The sequence below is a fragment of the Leiobunum rupestre genome, chromosome 8, assembly GCF_980474605.1.
Source record: "Leiobunum rupestre chromosome 8, qqLeiRupe1.1.hap1, whole genome shotgun sequence".
NCBI classification, from domain to species: domain Eukaryota; kingdom Metazoa; phylum Arthropoda; class Arachnida; order Opiliones; family Sclerosomatidae; genus Leiobunum; species Leiobunum rupestre.
The window spans coordinates 18,731,576-18,757,455 of NC_143391.1; the positions used below are offsets into that span (position 1 = coordinate 18,731,576).

At 35.5% G+C, this 25,880-nt stretch overlaps 2 protein-coding genes across 2 annotated transcripts; one reads left to right on the forward strand and one right to left on the reverse strand.

The window, feature by feature from the left end:
• The first annotated feature begins 1,662 nt into the window (after positions 1-1,662).
• LOC149932610 (membrane protein BRI3) lies at positions 1,663-2,602 on the forward strand. Its single transcript, XM_090156136.1, has 3 exons — positions 1,663-1,911; positions 1,981-2,192; positions 2,260-2,602. The coding sequence occupies exons 1-3, from the start codon at positions 1,821-1,823 to the stop codon at positions 2,389-2,391; spliced, it is 435 nt and encodes a 144-aa protein (XP_090012262.1). The 5' UTR covers positions 1,663-1,820; the 3' UTR covers positions 2,392-2,602.
• On the reverse strand, positions 2,502-4,384 carry Lst8 (MTOR associated protein, LST8). Its single transcript, XM_090156124.1, has 9 exons — positions 4,148-4,384; positions 3,989-4,062; positions 3,877-3,928; positions 3,648-3,810; positions 3,435-3,585; positions 3,297-3,374; positions 3,104-3,228; positions 2,775-3,040; positions 2,502-2,714 (listed from the first exon to the last, which is right to left on the reverse strand). Exons 1-9 carry the CDS (start codon positions 4,194-4,196, stop codon positions 2,599-2,601), a joined length of 1,074 nt encoding a protein of 357 aa, XP_090012250.1. The 5' UTR covers positions 4,197-4,384; the 3' UTR covers positions 2,502-2,598.
• Positions 4,385-25,880: the final 21,496 nt, after the last annotated feature.

A 25,880-nucleotide genomic window follows, 5' to 3' on the forward strand; every position in this document is an offset into this window, starting at 1 on the left:
GGGGACAATGGGCAGCCCTGTCGTAGTCCAATATGACTAAGTATTGGGCCAGCTGTTATCCCTTGGGCCGTATAGGAATAGGAGCTGTTGGCATAAAGTTTTTTAAACTGCTGAACAGTATTGTTAGTAAATCCAAAGTTCAGGAGTGTCTTCCATAACTTATCATGTCGCACGCTATCATAGGACTTTTGTAAATCCAAGAAGGCCGTATAAAACCCTTCATCTTTAGACCTATATAGCTCGATAAGCTGCGAAAGAATAAAAATGTTGTCTGCTATTCTGCGACCCTTACGAAAACCATATATTGTGCCTCGTTGAGTAGATCATTTAACTCTAAATATCCACTGACCCTTTCTTTCCAGAGCATTGCATATAACTTGTAAACAACTGATGTGACGGCAATTGGTCTGTAGGAATTCAGATCATCCTCTCTTTTTCCCTTCCCTTTGTGGATCAAGGAGACTCGTTATTCTAGCCAACTATTGGGTACGCATTCGTTAGCTCGGATTTCATTGAATACATAGAGCAAAGCATTTCTGGCACCTGGGCCCAAATTTATCAGCATTTCCGCATAAACTCCATCATTTCCAGATGATTTTCCTCTTTGCAACTTCTTCAGAACTACGTCCAGCTCATAAGTAATGAATTCCGAGTCTAGCTGAGCAGCATCAAGATGTGGTGAATAGCCGGCGTATTGAGTGACTGGTCGTTTTCAGCTATCGGCGTAGCCAACAATTCTGTTTCGAGTTCAATTATATATTCATTGAGTCGCTGGGACATTGCCGTTTTTGAGGTTAGTAAGGAGCCCGATTTTGAGCGGAAACCTCGAAACTGAGGATGGGTAGAGGTGGTAGAACTAGTCTTCCGTAAACGAGATATCCAAAACTTACGACCCATTGTTTTGCCTGCTTTAAGTATTTCGTTTTCGATTCGCTTGTTTACTTGTTTACTGCGGACCATCAGCCAATTGCGATAAAATAAAAGCGCGTGTAAAAACTATTTAAGTTGACTGTACTTGTGGTATTTGAAAATACCTTTACAATGGCTGTGTTCAACAACTCTAAAAAAGCTCAGCGCTGAGCTCAACGGTCAGCGGTTTTTTGTTGAACGGGCTTTTTGACTTCCGGATTTGACGTCACGTTGATCATCGGAGACTCAGCGGAAACATCGGCTGAGCGAGATGGTTTTTCCGTTGCTCATCGGTGTCGTGACGTCATTCGACAAAGTTAAAGGAGGGGTAGCAGACGATATTTTGTTCGTTAAGTCAGCGAACTATAAATCGTACAACAACTTGAAATTTTTGTGACGTAGCGTTGATTAAAAGAACTCAACGATAACTCAACGGTTTTTCTCCGTTGATAGTTGTTGAACGCAGCCATTATTGAAACTGGCTAATTAACGCTTGACACCCTAAGGTGTTTCTATAAAATACGGGAGGTCGTGTGATAATGTTTTGTCTACGTCACTTAGTTTTTATTCTTAACATGATAGTTTAATTAGTTTATTATAAATATTAACACCTCTTAGTCTATGGAATAATATAAATTATACAGAAAACGTTGCCAGTGACTTTGAATAGCGCGCTTCAGACGTCATCTTTTTTACGGCCAACTCGGTTCTATCTACTGCGATCTATAATTCTGACCAATCGTATTTCGGTAATGATTCAGATTCTGGTCACGAGTTTCAGTTCCTGAATCTGAAAGCTCCTCATGGGTCTGATATAAAGATGCGGTTAATGCGTATCGTTGTTCTGTGCTTCACTTCCTTACTATTTTAAATCTTTATCCGTGCTTTTATTCAAAATTATATTAATAATTATGGCAGAGGCGCAACACCCTTACGAAAATCCACCTCCGTATTCACCACCTGAAGAGGGTCAGGGCCATGGTTCAGAGAAATTTCATGGTGGTAAGGAATAGTTTTATGAAATTTAAGCATTCACTGCATCCAGTTATGGGTATATATACTTTAACGTAGATAATACTGATGGGAAATCACTCTTGTATCACGAGGCACCTCCAGCTTATTATGATGGAGCTCAGAATTTCAATCCAATCAATGCCCCGATTAATCCCGCATTTGCTGGTGCTAATGTACCTAATTATGGAAGTACTGTTTTTATACACCAACCGCCAATGACCACCACAACTACCCAAGTGATCATTGTTGGTGGATGTCCCGCTTGCAGAGTAATAAGTTTTGGATACAAAACAAGTTTTGCATTAGGTTAACATTTTCTTAATTGTATTTTTAAAGGTTGGAGTATTAGAGGATGACTTTACGTGTCTGGGGATATGCATGGCTCTTTTCTGTTTCCCAATTGGCATTTTGTGCTGTTTAGCCATGAGACAAAGGCATTGCCCAAATTGCGGTGCAATTTTTGGTTAACATAGTGGATGCAAGTGTAAAAGTGTCAGTTGTTGTCATAAGAAACGCGTATTAACTGACATTTTTCTGTATATTTATACATCATTTGTCAAAATAATACTTTTTCCAAAAAAAAACATTTATTCCATGAATTTTACAAGTATATGTATAAAATTATTTACTTGTTAAACTTTTTTTTAACTCAAAAATATATATTGCATTTAAATACTAATGGGCTCCATCCTTGAATGCCAAAGAAGTTAAAGCTTTTTGATGGCCACTATATTCCAACTCTACAGACCCTGTGCTTAAATTCCATAATCTAGCCAAATTATCAGATGATGCTAAGGGAGAGGAAGGGTATTAATTATGATACTGATCAACTTGCATTTTTTCTCAAGTACCTGTTAAGAGGTATCTGGAATCTGAACTAAATGACGCATCCCAAACCCATCTTTGATTGGGATCTTTAAGTTCAACCATAGGGTTTGCCTCTGCTATTTTCCAACCTCTAACTTCTGAGGTTACCAAGCTAATTGTGGATGTAGTTGTAGGGGAACTCTTTTCAGATGCGCTCGTAGTGGTGGATTTGTCTTCCTCCATCAAAGGATACAAATTAGCTGTTTGCCAAACTTTAGCAGATTTATCAGCTGATGTTGTGACTAACAATCTATTTAGTCAGATTAATTTTTTTTTAATTTGATAAACTGATTTGAATTTATTTATTTATTACGTGGAATCTGGACTAAATTTGCACTTTAATCCATATTGTTTATGCGCTTTGAGTTTCAATTTTCTTATGGGTCTGCTTGGTGCATCTTCGTTGCCTGGGAGAAGACTAAATAAATAACAATTGCCCTGTAGAAAAAGTAAAATAAATAAGATGGTATAAAATAAAAATTTTCAAAATATTAGAATAGGCCTACTTTATTATCAATGGCTGCTAAATACATTCCATCTTGATCAATATGTAAATATTGGACTGAAACATCAGGATCTGTGACCTAAGTATAATTTTGTTTAGTTTAAGGTTGTTTAATGTCATTACAGGATTTCAAATATACTAATTGTTCATTATGGTCAGTTCTCAGATCCCAGACATGAATTATCCCACTTTGGTCCCCGAGATATAGTTCTCCCTGATTTGGATGTAAATAAACGCAATTGACAGGATGATTTGCTTGAAAAATGCGCTGGCATTGCAAGTTTCGGGATCTATAAATATTTGGTTTTAAAAAATAATGTTTAAGATATTTAGTTATTTACAAATTTTCAACCTCAAATCCCAAATTTTTGCAGAACAATCTTCACCCCCAGTATACATCCATCTCCCATCTTCATGAAATCCTACAGAAGTTACATTTTTGGAGACTCCATCATAGTTTACCACTGGATTCTGATTGTTTGAATTTATGTCATACATTCTAATATGCTGATAACCTTGGGTATTTTAAAAATTATTCCATTTGTTAATTTGCAAGTTAATGAATAAGTATTATGGGGTACCTGCTGCTGCTACCAGTAATTTGTCGGGTGTTATTTCCAAAGCATTAACTTGCTAAAAGTATATTTGTTAGACATTTAAATAGTTTACACAATCAACTTTAATGCTGCATACAGAATCAGGATGTTGAACGGTACGTTGACAAATACCACTATGAGCTTGCCAAAATCTTATTGTGTGATCATAGCCTAAAAAATTACCAACATTAAAAAATCATTATTTAATATTTTCATTTGGTATTCACAATTGTTTACACAACAAGGTTAATCTTACCAGCAGTGGCTAATATTACTTGATCTGCATTGTTTTGATCGGCACCCATTTATATATTTGTAAAAACAATTTTTATAGAGCACCCAATCATGCATGCACCCTCTTTGGAACGTCAACTTTTGATCCCACTGGGCACGTCAAAATTCTAAGAATTCTTCCCTTGATAGTGAGAATTCTCACTTCTCAAAATTTTGACGGTCCTTCTCACAGGAGGTGACGTAGTCTCTTCTCACGAGTTCTCTTGAGAAGAGTGAGAATGCCTCCGAGCATTCTCACTCGGTCAAATTACAAATAAAAATGGCAGCTAATATTCTAATAAGTTTGCTTGATGCTGAAGAAATTAAACATTATGATAATTTTGTGGACGATTATTAATTTCAGAGAATATAGAATGGTTAGTTAAATTTCCTATGAAACCTTTCCTTTTAAATTATAAATAAAATCTTTCCTTCCTTCATATATTGTCGTGAAATTCTGTAAAAATAATATTAATTGTCAAAGGCTTAGTTTATTACGTTCGTGGGATTATCGTAACTTTGTAAGCCGCCATCTTTAGAAGAATCATTTTACATTTGACGCATTTTAGCGAGTTCTCACGGGGAGAAAAATTCTCACGAAGAACTCTTCTCAAGAGAAGAATTCCTTCTCAAGAGAAGAATTCCTTCTCAGAATTTTGACGCGGCACTGAGGTGCGTCAAAATTCTAAGAATTTCTCCCTTGATAGTGAGAATTCTCACTTCTCAAAATTTTGACGGTCCTTCTCACAGGGGTGACGTAATCTCTTCTCACGAGTTCTCTTGATAAGATACCCACTTGGGACGATCCTAATTTACCGCCTACATACCAATACATACTTTACTAACTCCGTATTATCCTTTATGATTTATTTTATTGTCTACTCAATCACCTTAGCTATTTTATCGAATATTTTAAATAGACATAACATTAATAACATAACATAATAATCCTCCTTGGATCCGCTACTATAGCGGGAGATAGGTGACGTCATTCTCTCTGGTGACATAAAATTCTTGGCAGAACCACTCTTTGAGCTCTGATTGGCTGAGATCTGGCTATCGTCTGCCACGCCGTTTGGCCCATTTGCCAGTTACACGGCAGCATTCTAGTTACCTATGAGATTTCTATGCTTGAACCCGATGACTTCGGTGAGCAACCGATGACCATCGTGACGTCAAAACCGGAAACGCCAAAAAGCGTACAGTAGGAATCAGCTGACATCTCAGATCTTTATGAACATATGCCGAAGTGGGCATCGAACATCATCTCATAAGTCTGATTAAGAAAATTATACATTTATACACCAAAATCAGACTCTACAAATTAGCAAAAGATAAAAATCTGCAATTGAAAGGTAAAGCCATCAGGCACAAAGTCTCAAAATTAATTTTGTTTCAAGGACAATAATTTATCACCTTTCTTTTAATGAAAAAAAATTAATATCTTTTTTATTTTTTTTTATTTTTTTAAAGTTCGATTTATTACTCATTCCTTCGATCTAAGATAATTTAAACTCGTACCCTAGATTCGAATACTGAGAGCTTGACGGTTTTGTTACGAAGTGTTTACCCTCTTCCGGCACGCGACCTCAGAAAAGTCGGGCTCCATCGGTTGCGGTAAGGCGCAAACCATGGAGCGAATTTTTTCTGAGTTCCAGCGGGAAGTGGGTAAACGCGAGAGACAGTGATTTCGAATCGGAATCTAGGGTACGAGTTTAAATTATCTTTGCTTCGATGCTCCAAGAGAAGCCCACTATGGAGCCCTTTGTATAAACAAAGATAATATAACTACGTACCCTAGATTCGAAATATCGGCGTTTCTCGATAGCGCGTTTTCTCGTGAGGCTTTTACTGAGTTCGTGCCGGAAGTCGGAAAAATCGAGCTCCATAGCAGGGTGAGAAATAAGGAATTTCAATAGATAACCCAAGATTATATTACTCACCTTTAGTTTTCTTTCGTTTAGAAACATTTTTAGAGCTACAGGCATGATCCATTATTGTTTTAAAACAATATAACGCAAAAATATCTGGTATCTTGAAAACCGCAAGTCAAAAACCACGGCGCAATTTTCACTAAAACTTTACGTTTTAACTATATGTCGGTAGCCCTGCCAGCTCCATGGAGGCAGTTTTTTCCGACTTCCGCCGGGAACTCAGTAAGACCCTGCGTTACGTGCAAGCAAGGACAGTAGATACAGGGACGAGAAAGCAGGAAAAAAATTTCGATTTTAAACGTCTTAATATTCACGGGGAGTTAGATGTAAACAAACCGCAGCCATTGTTAAGACGTGGTTCACCATGGACAGTATTATTGTAGATAGTTTTTACCATTTTGATGTTAAATTAAAAATAAAACTACGAGCGTAAATAAAAAATGCCTATTTGTTTTGAACATTTAAGCCTCGTCAAGAACCGCTAAAGTTAGGTGACCGCCATTTTTTTGTTTACAACTAACTCTCCTTGCGTTTAAGTCGTTTTAGGTGATATATTCCAACAGAGGCCGCCAATACACTTTCTCGTCCCTGTATTTACTGTCCTTGGTGCAAGGAGCTTGATTTCCAATCTAGGGTACGTAGTTATATTATAAATATATACATAAATAAATAAAAGAAATGTTCCATACTCATCTATTTGACACTATACACTCTTTTATATCCTTATTTGTGAGAGCTGCCATTTTATTACAGGTCTGATTTCAAATAGTGCATGCAAGGCCGCTTCATGCGGTCAAGTGCACGCGACGTCTCGAGCTAATGAGCACGTGCAGGCGCCCTTGCCTGTACTATTTTAAATTAGGCCTGTAATGAAATGGCCGACTTGGTTACCTAAGCCTTGGCTAGATATATAAATTTAAAGAAAATATATGTATATATAGATATTTATATTCCTAATAATAATTACCTTGTTTCTTTAATGGATTCTTTTGAGTTAATAGACTTTTTATCTTATAATTTCAAATAACCTTTATATATAATATAATCTTGGGATTTTTTTGGAGTAGATGGGACAATACAGTCCACTAACCGCTATGCGATTAATCAGGGGTGAGACATATGTAAAGGCCACGCCAATGGGGGGATACTTGGGGACAGGGGTGGGACACCCGTGGCGGAAGTATTCCGACCATTCGTTGGAGGACCGGTGGTAGAGGATAGCGCCGCCGATCAAACGCCGCCGACGCCGATTATTTAGATAACGCCGAAACGCCGCCGCCGCCGCCAAAACATTTTCATTTCGCCGCCGAATTAATTTCTATTATTAAAGTATAATAATTACGTTTTGAGATCTAAACTACATAGATTTTTCTTTTGGTAGTGCTACGATTCCTAGGCTGTTGGGTGCACCGTACTAGCGTTATAAAATTAAAAATAATTAATAATTTCCAAAAGATCTGGCACCACTGCACCGCGCGCACCAAGATTTTCTGCAGCAGATAGCTGGGATAGGAGAGATAGAAACGAAAACGGCTTTGGAGTTGCCTCGCCTCGTATTTTGTAATAAGTACAGAAACGTATCAGCTGCATTGGCTGCATTCAGCAATAACTATTCTATTACATTTTAAAAATTCCTTTGATACAAAGAGACCTTGTTTCACAGCCACCAAAGGCTATATAAAGCTACGCGTAACTTTATATCGTCTTTGACAGCCACCAAAGAAAATACAGCACTAACGTCGCGTAAAACTGGTTTTAACTTCCTTCCCCCTACGCGAGAACTAGTTTTGATGACGATAAAACCGTCATCGACTGAGAAGTGACGACAATAACGTCATATCCTTGCAACAAGGTATCATTATGAAAAAATTCTTTCAGGCACACTTATGATTAAATAAGTTACATCTGATAGTATCTAACCAAAGTTACCTCTTCTTTGTTTTGGAAACAAGTGGTTCCTATTTTAATAAAAAACATTCTATTAAACATGTATTTTTTTAAATGTGTTTAACAATTTAAGTTCTAGCGGTCTATTAAAAGGCTGGCGCTATTTCTGAGAGGGGGGGGGCAGTTTTTCCCCTTAGGCGCCGCCGCCGCCGATTTTTTTCAACGCCGCCGATTATTTTCTGAAAATCAGCGCGCCACGCCGCCGCCGAACTAATTATCGTTCCCGCCGCCGCCGTTGAAAATTGGTTCGGCGCTATGCTCTAACCGGTGGTCGTCCTCAAATTAACGGCCATCCACAAACTCTGCCTCCCAGACGCTTGGGATTACAGGAGTACGTCACTACTCCCGGCTAATCTTGGGCCTTCTTGAGTCCAAGGATTCTATATTTTAGAAGGATAGGAAGTGATGGCGCTTTCACGCTGGGAAGAAAACGCGCGACTGCGCAGTAGCTCCGTCCAAAAATTACCCAGCCAAGGTCAAATATCTCTATTCGTGAAGGTGCCAAAGCCCATTTCGCTGGTGAAGGATTTGGCCTTGGGGGTGAGTAAAAGCCGAGGTAAAAGCGGTACAAGTGACGTCACTCTTTTGTAAAACTCCACGCTCTTCCCTCCAAGCCATTTATACAGGGGAACCTAGTCACTTGCTATCCTTCTATAATATAGAATCCTTGTTGAGTCTTGACCGTCAAGCCGACGTTAAAGAGTCACATGACAGTTTCTATAATTTTTTTGCTCTCCAACAGATGGCGTGGCGCGATCCTCCCTAGTAAACAGCAGCGGTGTCGCTATCGTGCCATCCCCAGATTTAATCCTGGATCTATTATATATCATATATCTATGGACGTCGCAGCACGGAGTAAGGCTAGCTGCAGACGCCACAACATATAATATTTTACAAAATTTACAACAAGCGTTAAAATTAAGCGAGGGTCCGCCACTTAAGAATAAAGCGTACAAGATTCGGAATCAAGGAATCTTAGAGTTTATTCTAGTTGATTCCAAAAGCAATTTATTCCATTTCCAGTGTTCCGGGGTGGTAAATACCACCTGACATTTATTGTGGCAAATTGTGGCAAAAAGTGTCATGGCAAATAATGATTTTTAGTGACAAATTGACATATAATGGCAAATAATAGAAAAAGTAAAAATACTAATAAAGTTTTCATATGAAATACCATAAAAAAACATTTTTAGGCTATTTTTGTAATTATAGTATGCGGGGTTGCCAATAATTGGGCTATTTTGAATATTTTTCGCATAAATATATAAAATTTTTGGCTATTTTTCTCAAGTATATATTTTTTTCCCTATTTGTCATTAAATGGCATTATTTGTCACTATATGCCATTATTTGTCAAATTTGCCATTATTTGTCACTATTTACCAGTGACATGGCCTATATTCGAAAAAAGTGACATTTTAGGAACACTGTCCATTTCATTCCATGATACCATTCTGATTCTTTCGTAATCCAAATTGATTTTTCTGATTTCACCTTCAATTCCGTGGATTCCTTCAAAAAAACCCGTTGATTCTGCTTGATTTCAAGATTCTGCTATGATTCCAAATTATCACAATTTAATATAATAATCACAAAAATAGACGAAGAAGAGTAGAGGGAAAGTGAGGGTATGACATCGATCCCGGGTTCGGGTTTGGGTTCGGGATCGAAATCCGGGGTTTAAGGGGTGAAATGGGGGTAAAATCGTCGAAAAGTCAATGTATTTATGATATTTCTCGCGACGATTTGTTTTCCCGTATATCAACATATTGTGTCCAGGCCGACTTGTTCATTTATCTACGCTTATCTCGAAAGATACTTGAACGTATATCTTATCAAGTTTTATCGTACGGAATAAGTTGAAATGATGTAAAAATTGATAACCTAGGCGACGCGTGCGCAGATTACCCCGGGGGACGCGGTTAATTTGAATTTGAAAGTGTTTTGACGTCATGGAATATTCGTTGTTAAAGTAGAATGGAAATATTTTTAAACTTCATTTTAATATCATTGTAGTACGCTTGACACTTGAACCAATCTCACGAGTATTTCTTAAAACGAATATCTCGATCGCGTTTTATCGTACGAAATAAGTGGAAATTATATAAGTTGTATGATTAATAACCTAGGCAGAAAGATAGCGCGCGCGTGCGCGGATTACCTGGGAGGCGCGGATTGCCCGGGCGCGCGGTTAATTTGAATTTAAAACATGGATTCCCTCTCCGAAATAATTCATGTACCCAAAATTGGACCGCAAGTTTTTTTTCTTTTAGGGGAATCTCTATGGGAGTTTAACATTACAATAAAGCTAATAGGTCCAGTTTGGGGTACTTTTGGTCCGAAATGGGGTACATAGGGCCGAAAATGGTGACTTTGGTCGTTTTAAGGGTACTTTTGGTTTATTTTGGTCCATTTTTGGGTACATCAGAAAAGCAGTTGGAAAAACGAAGAGCCTTATTTTTTTTTTTCCACCCATCTCCAAACTCCAAAAATTTATTGCTATAATTTATTTATCCCTTCCGTAGGTATAAAATAAGATAAAAACCACTTACCTATATTTTAATTACGGTAAATTAAAAATACTTAATTAGTGTACTAAGTTACGTTTAAAAGAACCTTTTGTAACAATTCCAATATGTAAATATAGGTATAAGGATTGAAAAAATACTTAAAGTGGTTTTACTGATAAACTCTAAAGGAATTTAACTTTAAAGGTATCTTAGATTATTGTTTTTAATTTTATTCAAGTGGAAAACGTATTAAGAGTCCTTCAAAGTACTATAAAAGGATTTTATTTACGAACTTAATTCATATTTTCTTCAAACTTTCAATTCGCTTTTATTACTATTTAAATACGGTAAAATATAATTCTTATAAACAAATATAGTCAGAAAGATACTATAAAACACTAAAATTAAAATTAAATTAAATTTGTGTGGATAAGATTTGTAAATATCATTTTGAAACTAATAACTTTCACGCTTTATTTAAGTCAAGCCAATAAAAACAATTACCTATATTTTAAATACGGTAAAATATAAATACATTTCCGATATGTAAATAGGTAGAATAACACTATGAAAAGTTCCTTTTTCTTCTTTTAATACGACAACACACAACTCTGATACGCAAATATATAAAGAAAATATAAAAAAAATTTACTCTACGTTCGATACGTTAAAATACATTTCCGATACACAAATATAGATAAAGAAATACTATAAAATGTAAAAAGGTAGAAAAATACTACACATTAACCATTATGAATTTAAGCTTACAACATCCTTCACGTATAGAGCATAACATATATGTTCAGAGTTAACTTGTTTCCTCGTTATCTTTATCGCATGTGTTTTAAATAGCGTATGGAATAAGTTAAGAATGTACTGAAATGGTGTATGTTTAAACCTCGTAGAATAAAAAGTAAAACATATGTTCAGAGTCGGCTTGATTACTAAAGCGAATCACACAGAGACGTTTCCGGTGTAGTCACGTAGGAAGAAAAATACTACAACACTCTCTATACTCTACATTCAACACGTTAAAATATACTTCCGAAATGCCAATATAGGTAGTAAAATACTACAAAATCTCTATACTTTACCTTCAATACGTTAAATTACATTCCAATATGTAAATATAGGAGGAAAAATACTACAAAAGCCTCTTTTCTTGGCGTTCAATATGTTAAAAAAGATTTCTGAAATGCAAATGTAGGTAGTAAATACCACAAAATCTCTATACTCTACCTTCAATACGTTAAATTACATTCCAATATGTGAATATAGGTAGTAAATACTACAAAAGCCTCTTTTCTTGGCGTTCAATATGTTAAAATAGATTTCTGAAATGCAAATATAGGTAGTAAATACTACAAAAGCCTCTTTTCTTGGCGTTCAATATGTTAAAATAGATTTCTGAAATGCAAATATAGGTAGTAATTACTACAAAAGCCTCTTACTCTACGTTCAATACGTTAAATTAATGATATGCCTCCGATCGAATCGTTCATTTTTTCCTATTTAAATATACGCATTTAAATTAGAATTGCTTCTAGTGTTCGGCAGTCGATTAATTTTTATCCACAAATTTTCCGATTTATTTAAAAAACGTTGGTAAAAAGAATATAATTTTAACTTATTTCATTGTGTTTTTACCCAACCAAGCATTTATTTGAATAAATGTGGTATTTATTTAAATAACCAATAGTTAAATAATCGAAAGTGAACAAGCCTATTTTTTAAATAAAACAAACAGACTTTAGAGTTGATAAGATTTGTAAATATCATTTGAAACTAATAATTTTCACACTTTATTTAAGTCAAGCAATTACATTTTTAAAAATGAAAGAAGTTAAACAATATAAAAATTTGTAAATATTGTAAATATTTTTATGTAATAAAGAAATTAAGAAATGTTTTAATTAAAATATCTTTCATTTTCTACTACATTTTTAAAAATGAAAGAAGTTTAACAATATAATTATTCTAATATAATTTCAAATCAGGTATTATTTAAAGTACAAATGCATAATTTAGTGAAGCAATTCTTATTTAAATACTTATATTTAATTAATTTGTGTATCTGAAATGTATTAATTGAAAAATAAGTGGGTTTTACTATTTATCACGGTTTTTTTTATATATATATATTGGAATTGTTACAAAAGGTTCTTTTAAACGTAACTTAGTACATTAATTTATTTTGGAAGTTCAAAACGTATTAAGAGCCCTTCAGAGTACTATAAAAGGATTTCATTTACAAACTAAATTAATATTTTCTTCAAACTTTCAATTCGTTATAATTTGAATTTAAATGAAAACATCATGGATTATAGGTGCGTAATCTACTATTAGACCGAACTAATTAAAAAAATACTTAAAGTAAGTGGTTTTACTGATAAACTCTAAAGGAATTTTGGAATTTTCTAGAATAGCAAAGTAAAACTAAAACGTAAACCAAGTTTAAAACGAAACTAATAACTGGGAGAAAGGTTGAAGTAAGTAATTTTTTTTGATTTTTTTCGTTTTTTAATTTTTGAGTTCCCTTTATTATTATAAACTAAATTAAATATAATTTTTGAAAATTTGTGATAAAAGATCTGCTCCTTCGTGTTTTACATATATTTAAAAACTCGAGATTTTAATGAATTGTTTTCAAAGCATGAAAAATATAGCAGATCCTTTGATTTTAATTGTAGTTAGTAGTTACTTAAAAAAAGTCGCTAGCTGACTTGGAGCTGGTGTAGTTAAATTTTTAAAAATGTGTATTTTAAATTTTGTTTGTAAAAGTTTTTTTTGAAAAAGTTTAGTATTATAGTTTAAATTTATTAAATAAAATAAAATATAAATTATACATTTGGTTTAGTATTTTACTATTGCAAGTAAAATTAATAGTAATTTCAATTACTTTTTTAGTTTTTTTTTGACAAATATGCAAACTATTTAGTTATTTCAAAAACAAATACGTCGAATTATTTGGTATTCGAAATACTATTGGTTAGTTTTTATATCTTTAATTTTATTTTTCAGAACAATTTCTCTTTGTCTAGCTTCTTCTAACTTTAATTTAGATGGCCTTAAAGCCAAGTATTTAACAAATTTTGTAACCAAGTAGATGGAGCTTTAAACAATTTTCAGTCATGTAGTCAAGGAAATGTTCAAATATACATGTATTTGGTCATTTTGATGGTCAAATAGCCCAGTATGGAACTGCGAGATGATAGTCAGACATTGAGACGCGGGTGGCGCCCGTGCCCCAGCGTCCGCGCCAGCCCCGTCGTTGCCCCATTTCACATTTCAGACGTCGACGGAGGCTCGGGGCACCATCAGGGCGAGGGCGCGGACGCTGGGGCACGGGCGCCACCCGCGTCTCAATGTCTGACTATCATCTCGCAGTTCCATACTGGGCTATTTGACCATCAAAATGACCAAATACATGTATATTTGAACATTTCCTTGACTACATGACTGAAAAATTGTTTAAAGCTCCATCTACTTGGTTACAAAATTTGTTAAATACTTGGCTTTAAGGCCATCTAAATTAAAGTTAGAAGAAACTAGACAAAGAGAAATTGTTCTGAAAAATAAAATTAAAGATATAAAAACTAACCAATAGTATTTCGAATACCAAATAATTCGACGTATTTGTTTTTGAAATAACTAAATAGTTTGCATATTTGTCAAAAAAAAAACTAAAAAAGTAATTGAAATTACTATTAATTTTACTTGCAATAGTAAAATACTAAACCAAATGTATAATTTATATTTTATTTTCTTTAATAAATTTAAACTATAATACTAAACTTTTTCAAAAAAAACTTTTACAAACAAAATTTAAAATACACATAGCGACTTTTTTTAAGTAACTACTAACTACAATTAAAATAAAAGGATCTGCTATATTTTTCATGCTTTGAAAACAATTCATTAAAATCTCGAGTTTTTAAATATATGTAAAACACGAAGGAGCAGATCTTTTATCACAAATTTTCAAAAATTATATTTAATTTAGTTTATAATAATATAGGGAACTCAAAAATTAAAAAACGAAAAAAAAAAAAAAAATTACTTACTTCAACCTTTCTTCCAGTTATTAGTTTCGTTTTAAACTTGGTTTACGTTTTAGTTTTACTTTGCTATTCTAGAAAATTCCAAAATTCCTTTAGAGTTTATCAGTAAAACCACTTACTTTAAGTATTTTTTTAATTAGTTCGGTCTAATAGTAGATTACGCACCTATAATCCATGATGTTTTCATTTAAATTCAAATTATAACGAATTGAAAGTTTGAAGAAAATATTAATTTAGTTTGTAAATGAAATCCTTTTATAGTACTCTGAAGGGCTCTTAATACGTTTTGAACTTCCAAAATAAATTAATGTACTAAGTTACGTTTAAAAGAACCTTTTGTAACAATTCCAATATATATATATATATATATATATAAAAAACCGTGATAAATAGTAAAACCCACTTATTTTTCAATAAATACATTTCAGATACACAAATTAATTAAATAAAAGTATTTAAATAAGAATTGCTTCACTAAATTATGCATTTGTACTTTAAATAATACCTGATTTGAAATTATATTAGAATAATTATATTGTTAAACTTCTTTCATTTTTAAAAATGTAGTAGAAAATGAAAGATATTTTAATTAAAACATTTCTTAATTTCTTTATTACCTAAAAATATTTACAATATTTACTAATTTTTATATTGTTTAACTTCTTTCATTTTTAAAAATGTAATTGCTTGACTTAAATAAAGCGTGAAAATTATTAGTTTCAAATGATATTTACAAATCTTATCAACTCTAAAGTCCATTTTTCAGGTATTAGTAAGTATTTCATACAAACTAACTTCTAAAATATGGATTTAGTTCGTAAATAAAATTCTTTTAAATTACTTTGAAGGACTCTTTATACGTTTTGAACTTGAATAATATTAAAAACAATAATCTAAGATACCCTTTAAAGTTAAATTCCTTTAGTTTATCAGTAAAACCACTTACTTTAAGTATTTTTTAATCCGTTCGGTCTAATAGTAGATTACGCACCTATAATCCATGATGTTTTCATTTAAATTCAAATTATAACGAATTGAAAGTTTGAAGAAAATATTAATTTAGTTTGTAAATGAAATCCTTTTATAGTACTCTGAAGGGCTCTTAATACGTTTTGAACTTCCAAAATAAATTAATGTACTAAGTTACGTTTAAAAGAACCTTTTGTAACAATTCCAATATATATATATATATAAAAAACCGTGATAAATAGTAAAACCCACTTATTTTTCAATAAATACATTTCAGATACACAAATTAATTAAATAAAAGTATTTAAATAAGAATTGCTTCACTAAATTATGCATTTGTACTTTAAATAATACCTGATTTTGAAATTATATTAGAATAATTATATTGTTAAACTTCTTTCATTTTTAAAAATGTAGTAGAAAATGAAAGATATTTTAATTAAAACATTTCTTAATTTCTTTATTACCTAAAAATATTTACAATATTTACAAATTTTTATATTGTTTAACTTCTTTCATTTTTAAAAATGTAATTGCTTGACTTAAATAAAGTGTGAAAATTATTAGTTTCAAATGATATTTACAAATCTTATCAACTCTAAAGTCTGTTTGTTTTATTTAAAAAATAGGCTTGTTCACTTTCGATTATTTAAACATTTAACAATTTTTATTTAACTATTGGTTATTTAAATAAATACCACATTTATTCAAATAAATGCTTGGTTGGGTAAAAACACAATGAAATAAGTTAAAATTATATTCTTTTTACCAACGTTTTTTAAATAAATCGGAAAATTTGTGGATAAAAATTAATCGACTGCCGAACACTAGAAGCAATTCTAATTTAAATGCGTATATTTAAATAGGAAAAAATGAACGATTCGATCGGAGGCATATCATTAATTTAACGTATTGAACGTAGAGTAAGAGGCTTTTGTAGTAATTACTACCTATATTTGCATTTCAGAAATCTATTTTAACATATTGAACGCCAAGAAAAGAGGCTTTTGTAGTATTTACTACCTATATTTGCATTTCAGAAATCTATTTTAACATATTGAACGCCAAGAAAAGAGGCTTTTGTAGTATTTACTACCTATATTCACATATTGGAATGTAATTTAACGTATTGAAGGTAGAGTATAGAGATTTTGTGGTATTTACTACCTACATTTGCATTTCAGAAATCTTTTTTAACATATTGAACGCCAAGAAAAGAGGCTTTTGTAGTATTTTTCCTCCTATATTTACATATTGGAATGTAATTTAACGTATTGAAGGTAAAGTATAGAGATTTTGTAGTATTTTACTACCTATATTGGCATTTCGGAAGTATATTTTAACGTGTTGAATGTAGAGTATAGAGAGTGTTGTAGTATTTTTCTTCCTACGTGACTACACCGGAAACGTCTCTGTGTGATTCGCTTTAGTAATCAAGCCGACTCTGAACATATGTTTTACTTTTTATTCTACGAGGTTTAAACATACACCATTTCAGTACATTCTTAACTTATTCCATACGCTATTTAAAACACATGCGATAAAGATAACGAGGAAACAAGTTAACTCTGAACATATATGTTATGCTCTATACGTGAAGGATGTTGTAAGCTTAAATTCATAATGGTTAATGTGTAGTATTTTTCTACCTTTTTACATTTTATAGTATTTCTTTATCTATATTTGTGTATCGGAAATGTATTTTAACGTATCGAACGTAGAGTAAATTTTTTTTATATTTTCTTTATATATTTGCGTATCAGAGTTGTGTGTTGTCGTATTAAAAGAAGAAAAAGGAACTTTTCATAGTGTTATTCTACCTATTTACATATCGGAAATGTATTTATATTTTACCGTATTTAAAATATAGGTAATTGTTTTTATTGGCTTGACTTAAATAAAGCGTGAAAGTTATTAGTTTCAAAATGATATTTACAAATCTTATCCACACAAATTTAATTTAATTTTAATTTTAGTGTTTTATAGTATCTTTCTGACTATATTTGTTTATAAGAATTATATTTTACCGTATTTAAATAGTAATAAAAGCGAATTGAAAGTTTGAAGAAAATATGAATTAAGTTCGTAAATAAAATCCTTTTATAGTACTTTGAAGGACTCTTAATACGTTTTCCACTTGAATAAAATTAAAAACAATAATCTAAGATACCTTTAAAGTTAAATTCCTTTAGAGTTTATCAGTAAAACCACTTTAAGTATTTTTTCAATCCTTATACCTATATTTACATATTGGAATTGTTACAAAAGGTTCTTTTAAACGTAACTTAGTACACTAATTAAGTATTTTTAATTTACCGTAATTAAAATATAGGTAAGTGGTTTTTATCTTATTTTATACCTACGGAAGGGATAAATAAATTATAGCAATAAATTTTTGGAGTTTGGAGATGGGTGGAAAAAAAAAATAAGGCTCTTCGTTTTTCCAACTGCTTTTCTGATGTACCCAAAAATGGACCAAAATAAACCAAAAGTACCCTTAAAACGACCAAAGTCACCATTTTCGGCCCTATGTACCCCATTTCGGACCAAAAGTACCCCAAACTGGACCTATTAGCTTTATTGTAATGTTAAACTCCCATAGAGATTCCCCTAAAAGAAAAAAAACTTGCGGTCCAATTTTGGGTACATGAATTATTTCGGAGAGGGAATCCATGTTTTAAATTCAAATTAACCGCGCGCCCGGGCAATCCGCGCCTCCCAGGTAATCCGCGCACGCGCGCGCTATCTTCCTGCCTAGGTTATTAATCATACAACTTATATAATTTCCACTTATTTCGTACGATAAAACGCGATCGAGATATTCGTTTTAAGAAATACTCGTGAGATTGGTTCAAGTGTCAAGCGTACTACAATGATATTAAAATGAAGTTTAAAAATATTTCCATTCTACTTTAACAACGAATATTCCATGACGTCAAAACACTTTTAAATTCAAATTAACCGCGTCCCCCGGGGTAATCTGCGCACGCGTCGCCTAGGTTATCAATTTTTACATCATTTCAACTTATTCCGTACGATAAAACTTGATAAGATATACGTTCAAGTATCTTTCGAGATAAGCGTAGATAAATGAACAAGTCGGCCTGGACACAATATGTTGATATACGGGAAAACAAATCGTCGCGAGAAATATCATAAATACATTGACTTTTCGACGATTTTACCCCCATTTCACCCCTTAAACCCCGGATTTCGATCCCGAACCCAAACCCGAACCCGGGATCGATGTCATACCCTCACTTTCCCTCTACTAAGAAGCAAAGATTCAGTGGCGCGATCGAGCGGGCGCGATTCTGATTCATATCCTCTATGATTAACCGGAAAAGATTCCATCACTAGAGTTTGATTCTCGTATGATTCCAGATTTCTAAGATGATTCTATGATTTGAATTTGATACCCTGTAAAATTCCATGATTCGATTATGATTCCAGATCCGAAGATATGATTCTTTAATTACGGAATTTCACAAAAAAAAGATACATATGAAGCGACAGTAATAAAATAAAAAAAGGCTAATAGTAAGTAATGCTGAAATGAACAACAGGTCAGTCCCAGTTTTTATATGTATATAAATCTAATCGACACTTGAATGCCGATGCGAAGGATTTGGTCTTAACGGCAGCCGGGAGATCATCAGTGGCGTAACTAAGGACCAGCAGAATCCGCGACCGCGGGGGGCCCCGTGACATTTTCATAAAATTGGGGGGCCCTTTCGTTTTAAGTATTGATTTTTTAGTTTATAAATTTTTTTAAATAATTAAAAAATTATGCTTTAACTATTGGTAAAAATGTAGAAATCTGGCACATATCCCCAATATTTTCAGAGACCTTGTAAAAATGGGGTTTTTTATATAGGGCCCTTTTGATATCCTGCGGGGGAGCCCAAAATTTGTCGTTACGCCACTGGAGATCATTCCAAAATTTAACAACCCGTTGAGTGAAGAAAACCCGCCTAGCTACCCCGTTGCACCACTTTTTACGGATTGTGGGAGCCTTTCGGCCCTCCCACTTGATGTCGAAGAAGTCAACTGCTGTAACATCATACAGGCCATAAATGATTTTGAAGGTGTCAACTAAGTCGGCGTGAAGACGTCTGTCCTTAAAGGACAGAAGACCCAACCTACTTTTTAATCTTTCGTTGAGAGTTACTGATCGCAGCCTATACACTCTTTTACCAAGGATTCTATATTTTAGAAGGATAGGAAGTGACTAGGTTCCCCTGTATAAACGGCGTGGCGGGAAGAGCGTTGAGTTTTAAAAAAGAGTGACGTCACTTTTACCGCTTTTACTCACCCCCAAGGCCAAATCGTTAACCGGCGAAATGGGCTTTGGCGCCTTCACAAATAGAGATATTTGACCTTGGCTGGGTAAATTTTGGGAGGAGCTACTGCGCAGTCGCGCGTGTTCTTCCCGGCGCGAAAGCGCCATCAATTCCTACCCATTCTAAAATATAGAATCCTTGCTTTTACGAGCGCAGCGCCCCCCCCCCCCCCCCTTACAATCTCCCATGTGGCGGGCGCCACGGCCGTACTACTGCCTCCACTCTTGAAATATCTTCCCTTAACGGGTCCCCTCCCCAGGTAGTCAAGATATGGATTCCGCACCATTGAAATAGAAATTACACTAGAACCATTGTGCTTTGGGCCTATCCCAAGGGAAACGGGAAAGCTAGAAGGCTGCTATTAGAGTGGAATCGGGCTATCCGCGCCATCTGACAAGCGAGTTAAACATTGTCGCATGGTTACGGAGGAAATTTTTAAGCCGGTTAGCCACTGCGCATCACGTTGTGCGCAGTGACGATACTTTTGTGTTTGCGTTTTTTACGTCTATAAGCATAACCTCGGATAATTAAAAATGGTAAAAAATTGCGTTCTTTTTGCTTCGTAATAACCGATTTCGGAAATAAAGTGCTCATTTCATAAGTATGTAATATTATAAGAATTATTTTTCAAGAGACAAAAAGCTGAAAATGAAAGGGAAAGCAATTAGACATACGTTTTCTAAGCCTATTTTATTTCAAGGCCAGTAAATTTAAAACGTTTATAAAACTGTGAACGTAATGATTTTCATAGTTGTTTAAATACCTTCTGTATTGTCGTTGAAATAATAAATCTGTCTTTTTTCCTACTCAACAATGTCGAAAACCGATCGAAAAACACAAACAAACCAGACGACGTTGCATAATACGTTATGCCACGTGATCATATTTAGTTTAAATTATTTTTATTAGATGCCGCGGATATGTGCAATTCCACTCTAATGGCTGGTACATCTCCCCCCAATCCGATCGTAGTTCTAGTCTCATTTATATTTCTATGTTTCCCACGAATATTCTCCATAAAAGAATCTACACGCTATATCTTATATAGTCTTTTCCACTGAGGAAGGGAAAATTAAAAAGCGTATTGAAGAATGCCCTCTGTTGTCAGCGATGAGTACTTGAAAGACACGACATCTCACTAAGCCGCTGAAGTGTCAATACATGGTCTTCTCTCGTGATCAACGCTTTCCGGCCGATCTCTCGCTAACCATCGGACATACTCCTCTGACTCGGGTGTCCACTTATCGTTACCTAGGGGCTATCTTTGATGTTAAACTCTCACGGAAGCCCCATATTGAACCGCTGGTGTCGTCCTCCCTAAAGCGTATTAACCTCCTTCGCTCCATTTCGGCAGTCCACTGGGGTACGGGCTGCGGGGTATTGCGGCTCCTCTACACGAAACTCATCCGGTCCAGGCTGGACTATACGAGCCCTTTGTATGCTTCGGTGACTGGCCGCTACCTTAGAGCAAGATTCAAGCAGGTCTGAAAACCCCTATTTGAGAAAAACCAGTTTAAAGTTCGAAATCTAGCATAATAACAATGATAATCTAATATTGAAAATTGATCAAAATAGAGTGAAAATATATATTGAAAATTTTGTACTGAGTCACCTTGATTTAAAAACACTCAAGAATTCTTATTTATAATTTCTTTCAATAGTCACGTATCTCGACTTACTTGACTTTTGCTCTCAGGTAGCGTGGCACTTTGCTCGGTAAGCTGGACAGAGTCCTGAATGCCGCGTTTCGAGTTATCCTGGGGGTCCCATTGCTCCATTTTGCAATCGCCGAGGTCACCTCGATCTCCTCCACCTCGCCCCTTGTGGTGCGGCGGACACTCCGGTGTTCTACCCTTTGCTGCTTCGCGATGAATTTCCACCCTTGGAGAACCTAGAGCACCGTTTCCAACTCCTACATAGATTCCGGGCACCCAATAAATCGGATTGAGCTGTTCGCTATACAGATTGCTCTTTCGCACGTGGTGGCCAACCTCCATGGAGCCATTGTTATCTGCTCGGATTCCAAGACGGCACTCTATCAGTTTTATCGGCGCTGCGCGGATCCGGTTGTCACCCTCATTCACGATCTCTGTGACGTCTATCGGGGTCCCATAACGTCCTGGTTACGGTGCTGCTGTTCATGTTGGTGGTTTCGGTAATGAAACGGCCGATGGTCTTGCAGGGGTCACTCGTCTCTTGCGGAACTAAAACGCGTTTGTGGCCACGCGATTACCTCCTACCGGCCCCGATATTCGCTCATAGAGGCTGCGGCATCGCTCCCGCACTCTCACGTACTACTGAAAATCAAACTCACGCGCCATAATGACACTCTTCTGGCGCGTCTAGGATATAACAGATTTCCTAGAAAGGCGACACGGTTTCGTTTTCATTTAAGTCAATCGGACACCTGTACTCAGTGCGGTGAGATATGTGATGCGTTATTATTATTTTCGTTTGTCCCGCTTACTCGACTGCCCGCCCGACATTACTTAGGGTCTATAAAATAACGGACATCCTCCCATAGACATATCCATACTACGGGGTGCACAGATGTGATCGAGGCTCTGTGGCCTATCTTGCGCAAAGCCACCCGGTTTTAGAGGATTTTCCCCCGGGGTTGATAAACTATTTTACTTAATTTTACATGTTATGTTTTTTTTCCTTATTGTTAATGCTATTGTTTGTGTTTTCTTCTTCTTTGTAATCTGTGAGCGCCTGTAGTTAAGGCCATCAGCTATATACTCCAATAAATAAAACTAGTTATTTGAAAAAAAAAAGTTTTTCTTAAAAAAAAACCAAAGATAATTTAAACTCGTACCCTAGATTCGAATACTGGGAGCTTTCCCATTGACGGTTTTGTTACGAAGCGTTTACCCTTTTCCGGCGCGTGACCTCAGAAAAATCGGGCTCCATCGGTTGCGGCACGGCCAACTTCGATCACGCGTGATCGAAGTTGGTCGTGGTTGCGGTAAGGTGCAAACCATGGAGCGAATTTTTTCTGAGTTCCGGCGGGAAGTGGGTAAACGCTATCGGCAACGCGCGAGAGAGTGATTTCGAATCTAGGGTACGAGTTTAAATTATCTTTGGTTGTACATACATAGAAATCTTATACTCCTACCTAGAATGCTCCCGTCTACGGGAGAACCTGACGCCAAGTAATTTTGTAGCAACGACTAATGATTATATAGTCTTTGCTTAAGCTTCAGCCAATCAGCGGCCATTAATTGACTACGGCAAGCCGCTAGCGCCATAACATGGCGGTTAAAAATAGTAGAAGCTCAGAGGATTTTTACAGGATCCATCCGATAAAAGCTCGCAGAATTCCCATAGGTTTTTGCTGGAGTTTTTCACATGAACCACTTCAACGTTTTTGGATTTTTATTTAATGAAAGTGTTAAGATTTTTTTAACTTTTAGTTCATATTTAGTTATTATAAGAAATATTTAAATGCCATTGTGAGGAAGATATATAAGATTTCGTTTTGGTTCGCTTTGAAAATATTTAAGCCTAGGCCTGACATAGGAATAAAATTTAAAATAGCAGGCAATGTCAATGGCAGTTTTGGGAGAAGCAGTGACTGAAGGTCCTTAGTATTAACCTTTGTATTTAAAGGTTATTTCACATTTAAAGTAATTAATATTATATTTATTATTATGTTTGTAGAAACTTAGATAAACAAAAACCTTATGAAAGAGTAATTATATCCCAGAAAAAATACATTACACTAACGAATGATAATTATGACTAATTGACGACAGTCATTGAATTAAACAGCAACAATCATACTGATAATTGTCTTCTTTTTCAAAACTTTACCTTTTATTTAATAATATGCTTTTTGTCTTAGAAGCTTAGCCAAGATAAATGTCTCGCACTCTGCTTAAATTCAACATTCCACTGTTAAACAACATAAGAGATAGTACTCAACGAAGACCGATATTTACAATGCAATGGCGTTTTTCTTTGGGCTGCTTTCTCTGCTCCCGGAGTGCTCCGAAAGTCCTTGCGTGTCCCATTGGGCTTTCGAGAGCAGATCCCGCAGAGATTCGCGTTTACCATTGGGACGTTGCTCCGCGAGAGAGTGGCTGATTTCTTGCTCTCTGTTGATCCGAGATAAGTGACGGACATAGAAATCTCATAGGTAACTAGAATGCTGCCGTGTAACTGGCAAATGGACCAAACGCCATGGCAGACGATAGCCAGATCTCAGCCAATCAGAGCTCAAAGAGTGGTTCTGCCAAGAATTTAATGTCACCAGAGAGAATGACCTCATCTAGCTCCCGCTATAGATACGCGGAACCAAGGAGGATTATTATCCTCCTTGGCGGAACCACTCTACGGCCTCTCATTGGCTGAAGGATCAAGGTGAACTGGCGTCAAGCTCGGCCGTAGGCGGCAGCATTCTAGTTACCTATGAGATTTCTATGGTGACGGATCAATTGATTCGGAGCAAGTTTTGTGGAAAATGGCGGCGGTCAGGGAAGAAGATTTACGAATTATTTTGTTATTAGAATCTTCATCATCAAGTTCAGAGGAGGAAGATTTTTTGGAACATATTTTTAAGGATATAGCAGAACATCCGAAAATTGAGGGATTTATTAAAAATGTAGTGCATAGATTTTCAAATGAAGAAGTACATCAATTTATTACTGCCTCTACTATATTGTTATGTAAGTGTAGACTGTAGACTAATAAGAAAAAATTATGGTTTAGGGAGAATTTTAGATTTCCAAACAATAAAGGACATGGTGGTCGTAGTGCTATTTCTGCCGAAAATCACCTTTTGACTAATTTTTACAGCGTTCTAGGCCTAATAAAACGCGTCTGAATTCGATACAAGAAAGTTTGAGAAACAATTGTTTATCATTGGGAAAAGCGCGCCAAAAATACTGATTCGAAAAAAGTTACGTTTATCATTGGAAAAGTACTCTCGTCCGCTCTCTTAAGGATCGATGACGTCACACGTCATTTTTTTTTGATCCGAAAGGCAGTTGAGAGCGGTTTCGGAGCAACCCAAAGAAAAACGCCATTAAATAAAGTGTTTTTAAAAAAACGGATATTGCAGTAATTATAGTCCTGAGTTGTGCCACTAGGCTCACTGAACTTCCTGAAGTAATTTTTAACAAATCATCAATTTGAAAGCCCGCCGTTTGTTAACATTTCAAATTGCTCAAGGAAACCCAAACTTTTACCTGTACAACGACACATTACCGTCCACCGCAAATCGTTTTTTACATGTGGAAATGAAACATCGAGGAGCCATAACAACAAACAACGCAATAGTTATCCAAAACGTTTGCATATAAGAGAAGAGAGGGGGCCGTGACTCGATTGACGTGGGCCAATCAAATGCGGGTTCTTAAGGTGACGTAAGGGGGGGGGGGGCAGAATAACAATAGTAGCGGGGATTGGTGTATATAGCAACGAGGCCTTCACACCAGGCGCACAGGGAGAAAAGTCCGCGAACAGACGTTATTGAGAAAGAACAAACGGAAAATAAATACAAAAAGAACAATAATCACAATCATCGCGGAAAAGCTTTACGAAGAAGTTTACAAGTGTCCAAAATCACATCTTGCCAACCCGCGTGAACGGCGGTGAGAACACCCACCACGGAGTCCGGGAGACCCCGCGCCTGGAGCGAAAGGTAGAGATTCCGCCGAGGGGTCGCGAAGGTGGCACACGCGAACAGGACGTGTTCGGCGTCCTCTCGTACCGCACACCGAGGGCTGGAGCCCGAGTTCCGAAGCCCCGAAACGATGAAGAACCGCCTTTGTGGGAAGTCTGCCACAACCAAGCCGCGCGAGAAGAGTGTCCTCCAGTCTAGGAAGTTGAACGGCCAGAACGGCTCGAGGTTCAGGGTTAGGTTTCGCAGCTAGGAGAGGCCACTGGGCTGCGAGAGACCGCCAGGTGCGAGTCCACGAAGAGGTGATCGCTTTCCCACAGACACTC